Source organism: Sphaeroforma arctica, assembly GCF_001186125.1.
Source record: "Sphaeroforma arctica JP610 unplaced genomic scaffold supercont1.464, whole genome shotgun sequence".
Taxonomy (NCBI): Eukaryota; class Ichthyosporea; order Ichthyophonida; genus Sphaeroforma; species Sphaeroforma arctica.
Window position 1 is genome coordinate 7,616 of NW_014040094.1, and position 12,152 is coordinate 19,767.

Genomic DNA, 12,152 nt, shown 5'->3' on the forward strand with positions numbered 1-12,152 from the left:
GTGTGTGTGTGTGTGCGTGCGTGTGTGTGTGTGTATGTTATTTTACACAGATGTGTGTGTGCGTATATACATTATACATATATTAAATTATATATTTATATATGGCAAATATATATATATATATATATATATATATACTAATATTATTATTATTATTATTGTTGTTATTATTATTTTTATTATTTTTATTATTGTTATAGCATTACCAATGTTAGTGTAATTCTTGTTGTATTATTATATCATTGTATGTTGTTATTATTATATATTTTATATTATTATATTATTAAATTATATATATATGGTCTTTAACCTTATATTGTTATATGTATATATATACATATTATATTATTATATGTATATGTGTGTCTGTGTCTGTGTCTGTGTGTCTGTGTGTATATACATGTACACGTGTGCGTGTTGTATTTGGCGTTCAGTAAATATCGCGTATGATAACATCCATAGGAGTCAGGTAGGACTCTTTCCCGCGTAATATGTGGCGTCTCGTATTCGAATGATGCCTGTAGTTGCAAAATGTTTATAGTGTGCTATAGATAGATTCACTTCCACTTTGACATTGACCACCATATGGCGTGCTGAGCAATGGGCTGTGTTAGTATACATCACCTTCGCTTTTCTTTATTATTGTTGGAGCACGCATAGGGCAGCCCTTGATCAATGCATGCTTTCTTTGCTACCTGTTTTTATCTTAAACTTAGACATCTTCTTTTTGTCACCTACAGTGCCACGACTTATATTACAGTGCCACGACTTATTATGATGTCACAAAGGTATGTTCTCGATCCCTTTCTTTTCGTATGGAGAAGTGTTTTGTTGCGAGTGTACAAGAACGGTTTCGGTCATACCACGTGTTTGTTTCTATTCGATGTGTGATTCTAGAAATTTATAGTATAAAACAGGAGGGTACATTTGTACATCTCTTTGTCTGCGTAGTCATACTGAATCGGGTGCCAAGTAAGTAGATCCATCTTTACCCTCCCATTTGGGGCGCTGACATGCAATCCCATCGTGAGTTATAAGCCCGCACAAATATCCTTCATATGCCACTCTATATACTTGGCACGTCCAATCAAGGAGGTTTTATCTTGTGGGTATTAATTATAGTACCTATTGACGCGCGCGTGAGCCTGTCGGTGGAGTTTTGATGATTCTATCACATGTTCGTGCCCGGTAAAACATAAACAAAAACCATGTAGCTCCGAGTGGCGGTAAAGTCAACAGGCTCTGCGAAACGCTTTTCATGTGAGTCTTTTGCACTGGCAAAAGTAAAATTTGTGAACACGCTACTTGCAAAATTCAACATGAACAAAAGCCCCGCTTCCTCATCCTGCATGAATAGGACTTCTGCGTCCAGCACAAAGCAGAAAGCTGCCCTCTATGTACCTCGATCTAGTCGCCGGAGGAAAATTGCTTTCGAAGTTGAAGTAGAATACGCGGAAAATGATGATGCGGCGGTTCTACAAGTTTACCAGGTAATACAGTTGTAGCCCGCCCCTGTACCTACTCTTCGTGTCTATTTCATTACTTTGAATAGCAGGAGGAGCCGTTTCTTCTCCACGGCTGTCTGTAGATATGCAGTACGTCGAGTACGTGGAATATAGATTCAGTATGCTGTGAAGTCTTAAGTCGCTCTTACTAAGATACGCTAACTGTGTGGACATTTATCTCATCAATGGTGATTCCAATCGAATTTAGGGTGATGACCTAAAGAAAATAGCTCAAGACTTTGGCAGGAGCCATCACATGTCAGCTCAGAATATCAAAGCCCTAGCGGTATACCTCAGACAAAAATCGACTGACCTACGAACAAAAGGTTGAACTTCCGCGGCGATCAATCTGCCACACTCGCATCCTGCCGATGGCTGGCACACCACGTTCCATCGGGAGCGTACTGCTTCGTGCTGGTTAAACATCTCCTACGCGTGGTGAGAGTGAGTTCAGAGTAGCTGAGAGTATATATATATATATATATATATATATTGAGTGACCGATGTGGCTCTGCTGTTCCTCTTGGTGTATTGTCTAGACATTTGACTATTCCAATACATGAGCAGGGGAAAGTGTCCGTTGATGAGCAAGCTCAGAGTTGACACCTGCGCCCATGATGTTGTACAACTGAGGTTCAGTATAGAAGCTACGCCGCCACAGTCAGATTCCTAGTCGAGCTTAATTGGAATTGTTGCGCGTTTCACAAAGCCACGACTATGTGCTCAGTTACACTCCTCCGGGACCCTAGCAAGGTGCTATCCGAATTCGATTGTCAACCCAAAATGGGCTGACCACATACATTGACTTGCAGTGTAAGAGCTGGTATGTCCAGCTGCGAAAACTATAGAACAATGGTTCCGGTAGCAACTCCGTGGTGCGGTAGAGAGTCTTCTATGTGAATTTTCATACTCGCCATCACTGGCAAGCCGGACGAAAGCCAGTTTATAGGTCGCCTCTGCTAAAGCTTGCAATTGTACTGCTTAGAATAATATACCGCAGCCAGGTTGTGTATTATATCCTCGACTGTAATGCGGAGGTTCATCGACTTTAATTCTCTCTGTCACTCATATCAGTGAAAGCGGTTGAGGTTGCCCTGCGTTGAGCATGCTCCTCAGTATGTGATGAAGTCAGCCCTCCTGAGCTTTATTGTTGGAAGTCGTTTCGTATACACCAGCAACCACCTCTAATTTGAAGGCACCGCCAGTTGTGTCAGCACATAGCACATGGCAAAGCGTCAGGTACCTTGATCATCATATGTAAAAGGGACACAAAATCTCTAGAAGACTGGGATTACAAAACCTTGTGCTTGACGATTCAATTATTCACAAGATGCCAATAGAAACGGAAGATCAATGCAAACGTTTTCCACCTCGATGGTAGTCGACAGTACTTTATGACAGCTAGCTCGTTGCAAGCAAATTTAGGAACTGGGCTTTTAAAACTCGTAAATGCAAAACTCCTATATCGAGAATGGCGAACAGTCCCTTGAAAACCGGTATTATGAACTAATAATCTGTCGAGACATATAGTGCAAGATGCACGGGGCTGTAGGTAATTTTATTTATTCGACATCAACACTGACTGTTTAGCGCAATTAAATATCACATCCGCAGCCTCTACCGTGCGCAGGTATCAAAGTGCATTAATATTCCATGCATTCCGCTTTGAGAAAACTTGCAATGTACAATAACTCATCCAGAATTACCTGAATATACATCTGTACCAGCACACAACTAACATCCCAACACCTAAGTTCCACTTTCAATAATGCAAATAACTTGGTAAATATTACTGCGTCAGAACTAAACTAAGTTTGGATCAACATGTATTTCTAACAAACACGTACCAAATGACAATATATCGACCATGGTTATACCCAACAAACAATACGGGTACCCCCTAAGCTTGAGTGTCATGAAATATGATCGACGATCACATGCACACACAGAAAGTACAGCAAATGGTTAGTACAAAGTAGGAGAACAAGACCATTACAATCACGTCCTCTACCACTCTTCACTGCGCAAAGCTTCACAGTCCAAGTGAACGCAATTCAATCACTATTCGAATGTTTACACTACGAGAAGTTAAGCATTGTGAAACACTCCATGCGGAGCAAATGCCTTCTCATAGCCAATTCGGTATTTTGAAAACATACCAGATATTATTATATAACGCTTAAAGCGTCACAGCTATAATTCTAAACATAAAACCAACAATCAAGTCACAATCGTTCGTATAACTCTCAAGCTACACACTTCCAATTTCATATGATGTCGGCTCAGTCCTAAATTGTACAAGCAAGAAGAATGCAATACCAGGTGGCAATATATAGATCGAGCAACAGCAAACGAACAGGTGTAACATACATTCATGCATATACGTCACTCTACACGAAAAATAAGCGTCAGAAAAACACTTAGGACCAAAACTACTCAACTCAATGCTCGGGTGCAAACACTTGTTATATAACACTACAAGGCATTTATTATACACCAGAAGTATTTACTCCAAACCAGCATATGGCATAGCGCTGATTCTGGATAGAGTGCTACCCTTAGCTTTAACAGTGTGTGCGGGAAGGGGCTGCTTGGGGTAACGCTTGGTATCAACCTTTACACCATCAACACGACCCTGCGCCTTACGTTTCTCGTTCTCGATCTTTCGGACCAAAAACTCCTCACGACACTTGGAGTGCTTCAAGTGCTCAACACGAACATTGATACGCTTCTTAATGATGCGGTTTCTGTGATATTCAAAGTAAATTATGATGTGATATTTGTGAGCGGTATTCGCATGATAAACATCATATTATTACAAATGTATAAGCCTGCCCACATGAATGCGACAGCCTATCGCAGTTTCTAATTATTAACGATCAGAATATAGTTTGCCATGGCTGATTGATTCTATTCAAACCACCATACCAACCAATATATATAAATGCTCACATCATGAATCAACAAGGCAAATACAGTACTCGAATACGCATACTGTTTGGAAATGACGCACTTGTATATGTTCATACACTGGGCTCAGAAGTTAGTTGTATTTTATCGCAACACTCATTGAGTCCAGGCCCTAATTGTATGCAAGTACAGATGTATATGATTGCACACTAATAAATACTAACAAAAACAAGATATCCTTAATCTAGAGTAATTTGACTAATCTCCCCAAAGTATACAAAGCATGCATACGATCTCATAGTCAATTCATTTAGAAAACATGGTACGGTGTATCACGAATGCTAGCAGAAAAACATGTGCTGAATACATTAGAACTTACCCAACTTGCTTGTTCATGATTACACCAAGGGCAGTTCGGGATACGTTGTACACGATTCCGGTCTTTCCGTGGTAGAACTTGTGGGGCATACCCTTGTGGATAGCACCGTTCACCTTGATGTCAACGATGTCTCCAACCTTGTAGCAGAACAAGTATGTGGAAAGTTTCTCGGGACCTTTCTGGCGGAAACCCCGAGAAAACATATCACGCGTTCCCGCGCGTACACCTTTTGTGCGTCCCATGGTGTCTATTTAGCGTGCAAATGCGAAATGGAGACAAACATATTCAATTAGCAGCCAGGCGATTACCTTGATAGTTGAGGTATATCATCACACTTCGGGCATTAGCAGAAATATACCGGATATCGCTAAACTAATCCTCTCAGAGAATGAAGACTACATAGTGTGAGCGTGATGATTCTAAAATAGCGCGGTGTAGTGTCTCGTTGCACCGGACAAATACTTTTGTCATCCCATTGTTTGTTGATTTTGGATGCCATAGTAAAATTCTGGTTTCTTCACATGGTGTATATTCACTTAAAGAGATATAGTGTACGTGTTCTAGTGCATATTGTATATTTGAACTATATAGATTGCTGAATGTTGACTTCCAACGTATTTTGTCGAGCTTTGCTGTGGATGGGCATAATCGACAGCGTTATTGAATCGCTATTATTCTGCCTTGGCTGTGAATCGGATATGTACATATCTATGTCCGTTTTCTAATTATTCAGTTGCTGCACATCTCAATCTCCCTTCCATCGCCATCTTAACTGTCTCTCGTATTTGAGTATTTATATCATGTATACAATGCTGTGCTTGTGATTCGCTGTGTTGCCAGTGCATATGCCACTATGATTCTCCCGTTTACTATGCGTCAACACAGAATTATCTCATACCAGTGTTATAATAAGGACTGAGGAAGAGACTCAGTCAATACGGGCAGTCAATGTATTTATTTCAGCGACAATTTTAACAATACTTCGTGTTGACCTCACGTGTAGGTTGAGCTGGGCACCCCGCTGTACTGTGAAGGGCCAAATATCCAGGAATTGTTTTTTTAAGAAATAGTTTAGGTTTGAAAACCCAACTTTTGTCGAAATAGGGTCAAAAATCATCTGTGGGTTTTTTTATAGGGATTTTCACTGGATTTTCATTGCCTTCGGAATAAACGTGGTTTCTACTGTAATTCGAGTTTTTGAGGTTTTTTCGCATGACCCTCTCTCTGAGAAAGAAGGAAGAACAAAATATTGCTGATCGGACTAAAAAAAAAATTAAATGTTCGAAGGACTTTTTCGGATGGAATTTCTTATCTAGTAGGTGGTTTCTAAGATATGAGTCATCTTTGTACCCAGAAAGTATGGAATATTATAATTAGATCATAATTAGAACAATTTCTACTGGCTTAGATAGTGAAAAGGTTTCAGCGGGTCAAGACTCAAGAGTCAAGACTTCTTGGTTTTCGTGCATATGGACCTTTTTAGGAACTGTGGTTTGTACCTGTGGCTGGTGACTTTGTCTCTGCTGGCTGACAGCTGACCATAGCCCTCTGGTGGCCCAGTTGCCCACAGGCCACAGCCTACAGGCCCCCTCAGTCTCTATCACCCTACTCACTGGCTGTGTGTGAGCCTGAGCCCTGAGGCCGAGGGCTGAGGGCCTAAGGCCCGCGAGAGGGTGATGATGAGCGATCTGTCTGATTTCCTACTTTTAGTCTCGATTCGGTATACTGTTATTTTCTAAAAATTACATTTGGGCTTTTTTAGCCCGACGAATCTGTCGCCAATCACGCTCTCTGGTTTGGCAAAAGGTTTTTTGACCCCGTATGATGTTTTTGTTGGGTCACGACCCATATCGTCAGAGAACAAGTAAACATACTTCGAAAGTGCGATATATAAATATGGGAAACGAAAACAACAAAAATGATATTGTTAACGTAACATACTATTTAAGCTTGCTGCCCATCACACACCTCGGACATATCCGTTCGTGCAATTCCTAACTAGTATCGTTCAAAATGGTATGTCGAACCATCAAGAGAGTGTTCTATCCGTAGAGTGTTCAGTTTTCCAGGGTTGCTTATAGGAATGATCTTTTTTTGTGAAGTCGTGCTAAAGTGTCTCGCCTGAATATTTTTTACTTATACCTCGTATTCGTATGTTCTTCATATTAATTTTTTTTACACTGTGGTGTCTGTGTCATTGGTGTCTGCGTCATTTCTTATATCTCCTTTTCGCCTTCTATTTTATGTTATACACGTATTTGTATCCTGCTTATGATATTTGAATGACTGCCTATACTTTGGCAGCTGCACCGGCATGCAGAACTTGGGGTTTGGTTGAGTACTTATACCAACGACTAAATATTATTCCAAAATAGGCTTCGGGCGTCGCTGTCTCTGATCAGGTCGTACAGATCTACGATGCTATTAAACTTGGACACAAGCACAAGTACTTCATTATGAAGATCTCTGATGACAACACAGAAGTAGAGGTTGTAAAGACCGCAGAAACCACTGCCACATGGGACGATTTCATAGGAGATCTACCCGAGAACGACTGTCGTTACGGTGTATTCGACTTTGACTACAAGACCAAGGACGGAGGTCAGCGTAACAAGCTAATTTTCGTTGTCTGGGCACCCGATACCGCTAAGATCAAGAAGAAGATGTTGGTAAGTTATGCCGATATATGTGTTCATTGTCATCGTTATACGTTTGCGGTATACTGACATACATTTATGTTTATCCCTATAATGTGTATCATAACTTTGACGTTTGTGCACGTTCGATTGGCGTGATTTGTCCGTTCAGAACCTTGGACTGTTGTGTTTTATACTTCTGTGGGTTAACTAGATACCTCTATGCGTTGTCCAAGGTAGCCTTTATTCTGTTTCTAAGCACCTTATCATTTTATCTGTAGGTTGCCTCAAGTAAGGACGCTGTGCGCAAAAAGCTTGTAGGTATCAACACGGAGATCCAGGCTACCGACGCGGACGAGACTGAGTACGACGAGGTCCTTTCAAAGGTTTCTCAATACGATTAAATATTCATTTTTAAACTATGCATCTCGTTGTCAATTCATGAGTGTGCGTGTGTTGGTTCTCTTCGTAGTTGTAGGTACGTACGGAGGGGAAACAACTTTTACATTTGCACTGAAAACTCGATAGGTATAGTTATTTTTTTACTCCGTCGCAGACATATGTCTCACTTTTAACGCCTCCCATGTAGCGCTAGTGACTACGCAAAATCTCAAATAATCCCCCACTTTGTATGGTTTGGCCTACAGGCGTAATCTGCTCATATATACTTCTGCACGGTTTGTATGCGTCTAACTCCAACGTGTGATGACTGCTGTAGAACAGCGCAGCTGATTCGAAGCGATTTGTGTTTTGGAACAAACAACCGAAATCAAGTTCTCCTTGACTTTATTACGGGAGTATGATTCTTTCGCTGCGACAAATTTGAAGCGCTCGCAACGCGGCTGACACTTGGAAAATGGGTAGCAGGCCAGCGTCAACACAGAATATCTTCATTGGTTTATTAGTACTACCGTTATTTGTCAGTGGTCTATACGGCTAAACTTCGTTCACTCACATACGGACCCCTCAAGTACTAAGGCATTGCGTATTTGGTAGTAACTTGTGCTGAAGTATGCGTCCTTTCGCTGTAACAAATCCTGAGCGCTTGTACTAAGCTGCTGACACTTGTCAGAAATGTATAACAGTCCGTTTGCGTCACGATTGTGGCATAGGCTTCTTAGATATCCGGCGGCTTCGTCACAACTAGGTCATACTGTATTCTTGCATGTTTCGCACCATATGTGCGTTCTAAAACGGTGCTGCTTGATGATCAAAGGACGAAGATTGCGGTGAGGCACACGGTCATGACTGTCAAACCGGCACAAAATAACACGGCTGCACCGATTCGTCGAGTAGTCCAGCCATCATTCTGGTGTAGCTTTGTGTAGAACAATCCTGTTGCATACGGTGGAAGTGCAAGTTTAGAATACCTTGTGTTAGTATTGTGCGGCAGAGGCGTCGATATTCCAGACTGCCGCAGCGCTTTATATGCACATGGTACTTGAGTGGAAATACACGACCTGGACACCACTTTCTCACCAAGTAGTATCAGCGCATCTCATTTACGCCGTCTTAGTCGTGTATCGATGATGGCAAGTCTGTAGTGTTGTATCTGAACCACACGTATAATATCAGTTGTTTAAAGAAGTGGCCTACAATGATAGAATGTAACTATGCGTACATTGCTCTATAACCGTTATACCTATAAATGAAATAGATATACATGGGTAAAGTATCAGGTTACCTTATGTGAGCGTACGAAAAACTCGAGCACACAACTATTGTAGCTCTGGCCTTGGTTGATATGGCGCAGATAAGTAAACACAAACGGGTCGACATGAAGCTACTAAAGTATCAACAACCGTTTAGCGACGACTAATCATTCGATCGAAAACGGAGTTTCCTGTTTCATATATCGAATTGTGAATGAATGGTTCGTCAATGTGACCCCGTGCACCCTACTGCAGCCAGGGTTGAAGATTCCGATCGTCGTCCATTTCTTTAAACTCTATGACATACAAAGAAAAACATATTTACCTGGGAGAATGTATGTGATGAATGTAGATGCCGTAGCACCAACCACGGCCAACACTTTGCTCAGATCAGTGACGCAAATAGCCACGATGTAGCCCGAAAGACAAATAGCACCGGTGATACCGTAGTAGATTCTGGCCGAGTGGAATACATCCATCCTGGGGAAAACCTTAGCAAGAAGGTGCGTGATATTATCACGGCACGGATGTGTCTGCAGTGGATACGACGTTACTACCAGAAGCGTTATACACAGACGGCAAATCGTCATCAACGTGCTCTTAGGATACATTTTTAGCAAATCCTGTTTGATTTGGTTATTTATCATTGAAAGGGTTATTAATAGATGAAAATGTCCCGCTTCGAAATTTATGAAAGATCAGTAGAATTCTATTTCGTCAGTCTCTCATGAATTGAACGGAAACGAGCTAATGGAACACGTCATAGGATTTACACCTCCAATACATACAAATAATACATACAAAATAACTGGTGCAACTCGAGTATACAAAACTCGCATACCTTATCAATTGTGGGCCCGAAAGTATTCAGCGAAGACCCCAATAATACAATGTAGATACAAAGTGTGGTGGCGATTGAGCTAACAATCACGTAGCGCATGTTCTGACGGCCGTTGTCCTCGATCTCATTATGTATCGTAAAAATATTCTGATGGCAGGTGAATCCAAATATAAAGATGGACACGTACTTCAAAATCTGTATAGTGGGCACAAACGGAACATTCGGCGCCGCACATTGCTCCGCGATATTCACCGGTAGAGGATCCTGGTGGCAGGGATTCAGTCTGCAAATATTCAATTAAAGATAAAACACTCCGTCAGTGTCAGTTTAAGGTGACACAATAAGCTCGCTAAATAGATAAGGGTGAGACCAATATATGTATTCAGAAAGTGTAAATATAGCGAATTGTGAAAATTAGCCAACTTTAAAAGCAACAACAAATACATTACGCCGCGCCCAAATCCTAAAAACTTATAAACTTATATACATATAGAAGCAACGTACACATTTGAAGCAACGTACATATTTCGTGTACAACATATAGTTTTGCCAGGAATTATGCAGGGCCAAATAAATTAAACACACTGATTCGTATCTTGTTTGTATACGTGTTGCTCGTAGAATGGCGTTTTATGCAGTGGTGCATCGATGAGATGACACGCGTGTAATTCACACTAACGAGTATGCATATGCACTTGTGTACTCAAGTGGACAATATAGAACAATATAGACTGGCGCATTGAGATACGGGAAGGATAGTCTTCGTGGAAGTATAATTGCGTGTACTTCAATATAGGGCCATGATCTATCCACAACGACTACGCGCATCGCACTCTTCCAATCATAGGGGAGAGAGCCATCTGCACCAGAAAGGCACACAGACAAAAACAATAGCAAAAACAATAGCAAAAACACAGCCTTGTGGACCAAATATCTGACATACGAGGTATTGAAGCTGCTGATGAAGACCACGAAAACCAAAAAGAGAGCAGCAATATTTCCAATCAGCGACCAAACTCGGAGGGAGTCAAGATGCTTGAGGGTGGCTAGAGGCACGGCAACAAAAAGAAAGACTACCGTGATCCAAAAATGTCTCTCGGCCAGTAGGCCGTCCATATATTCAGCTAGTCCCCATTCGCGCGCCACATCTGGCAGCAGATCACCCACGATGATAAGGTATGAAATGGACACGCCAAAGCACTTGATTGCTACCTGGAATATACATTATTACGGCGGTGTCAACTGCAGAGCCTCATGTGACAAGCGCATATGTGCTACCGTGTAGCACATAGACATTCGATACATACACTCGAACGAATCGAAAGACAGTACAGACAATGGTACAATTCAAGAATCTGAGTGTGTGATACATGGCACAGACACGACTGCGGAGAATCACAGAAGGTGAGAAGGATGGAGTACCACTCATCAGTAAAATGTGAAGGATTTGGATAAACCTATGAAGTGTGAGTTGCTGTGACAAGCAAGGACCTTAGAACGAGTGTGGACCGCCGGCAGGCCAGCAATTTAGTGGCCTGCACATTGCCCTGTAGTCACAGTGGGTCGCAGTCGCCATGCTACCAGTACTACCGTGGATAGTGAAACAATCACACACAAAAAGTACCAAATCGATGGTGTGACGCAATTAGGCAAAATCCAGGATGTAGCATTCTAACTAGCATCAGTATCGTTCAACTTACTGCAAAATCGATGAATTTGCCCATCGAAGGTACTAGATCCAGAGCTATGCCTCCATACGTACTGTCACGGCTCTTTGTATGCTCCATATTCCTAGCACAATGCGCGAGAATGTCCAACCCAAAGACTGCCGCCGAAGCACTCATCCCTAAGAGAATAAATCCAACGAGATACCTGTGGTGGTGGTGTTTACAGTTAGACGTTTATGGTGCATACACAATGTAGAGAATGAAAAACTTATTCATGTTCTAAAGCATAGTGCTACGCTAAAACTAGTTGCACTAATTTGGTCCATGGCCATATCCAGAAACCAACTCATGGATGACAAAAAGCTCTGTTCCGTGGTGTATACCTATACAAAAGATTACATTTATCAGAAGCGAGTATTCGCTCACGAGAAGCATATCTAAGTCTGTGCACATACCATCCTATACCGACCGTTGTACATAAACATACCCCAAAAAGGAGCGAGACATAAAAATATACAAGAAATATATATATATATATATATATATATTACATACATACATA

The 12,152-nt window shown here is 41.4% G+C and overlaps 4 protein-coding genes across 4 annotated transcripts in view; 2 read left to right on the plus strand and 2 right to left on the minus strand.

Annotated features, from left to right (window-relative positions):
• SARC_06486 (hypothetical protein) overlaps positions 1 to 3,609 on the plus strand; it is a 4,086-nt gene extending 477 nt beyond the window's left edge. Inside the window, exons 2-4 of the mRNA XM_014299602.1 lie at positions 741 to 788; positions 1,358 to 1,490; positions 1,714 to 3,609. Coding sequence (XP_014155077.1) covers positions 741 to 788; positions 1,358 to 1,490; positions 1,714 to 1,836 — 304 coding nt within the window. The 3' untranslated portion in view covers positions 1,837 to 3,609. The remainder of the gene's footprint in view (positions 1 to 740; positions 789 to 1,357; positions 1,491 to 1,713) is intronic.
• A 344-nt stretch (positions 3,610 to 3,953) lies between these two features.
• SARC_06487 (60S ribosomal protein L21-A) lies at positions 3,954 to 5,720 on the minus strand. The gene is made up of 3 exons (XM_014299603.1): positions 5,693 to 5,720; positions 4,795 to 5,041; positions 3,954 to 4,252 (listed from the first exon to the last, which is right to left on the minus strand). Exons 2-3 carry the CDS (start codon positions 5,034 to 5,036, stop codon positions 4,012 to 4,014), a joined length of 483 nt encoding a protein of 160 aa, XP_014155078.1. The 5' UTR covers positions 5,037 to 5,041; positions 5,693 to 5,720; the 3' UTR covers positions 3,954 to 4,011.
• Positions 5,721 to 6,717: 997 nt separating this feature from the next.
• On the plus strand, positions 6,718 to 7,860 carry SARC_06488 (cofilin). Its single transcript, XM_014299604.1, has 3 exons — positions 6,718 to 6,810; positions 7,170 to 7,463; positions 7,712 to 7,860. Exons 1-3 carry the CDS (start codon positions 6,808 to 6,810, stop codon positions 7,832 to 7,834), a joined length of 420 nt encoding a protein of 139 aa, XP_014155079.1. The 5' UTR covers positions 6,718 to 6,807; the 3' UTR covers positions 7,835 to 7,860.
• SARC_06489 (hypothetical protein) overlaps positions 7,707 to 12,152 on the minus strand; it is a 6,079-nt gene continuing 1,633 nt past the window's right edge. The window contains exons 2-6 of the mRNA XM_014299605.1: positions 11,624 to 11,795; positions 10,867 to 11,135; positions 9,924 to 10,206; positions 9,408 to 9,705; positions 7,707 to 8,765 (exon numbers count right to left, since the gene is read on the minus strand). Of these exons, the coding sequence (XP_014155080.1) occupies positions 8,641 to 8,765; positions 9,408 to 9,705; positions 9,924 to 10,206; positions 10,867 to 11,135; positions 11,624 to 11,795 (1,147 nt within the window). The 3' untranslated portion in view covers positions 7,707 to 8,640. The remainder of the gene's footprint in view (positions 8,766 to 9,407; positions 9,706 to 9,923; positions 10,207 to 10,866; positions 11,136 to 11,623; positions 11,796 to 12,152) is intronic.

Coding starts and splice junctions, on each gene's coding strand:
- SARC_06488 (XM_014299604.1), top strand. Junction 7,464..7,711: donor AGATCAAGAAGAAGATGTTG/GTAAGTTATGCC, acceptor TTTTATCTGTAG/GTTGCCTCAAGTAAGGACGC.
- SARC_06487 (XM_014299603.1), bottom strand. CDS start 5,036: ATGGGACGCACAAAAGGTGTACGCGCGGGAACGCGTGATATGTTTTCT. Junction 4,253..4,794: donor ATCATGAACAAGCAAGTTGG/GTAAGTTCTAAT, acceptor TGAATATCACAG/AAACCGCATCATTAAGAAGC.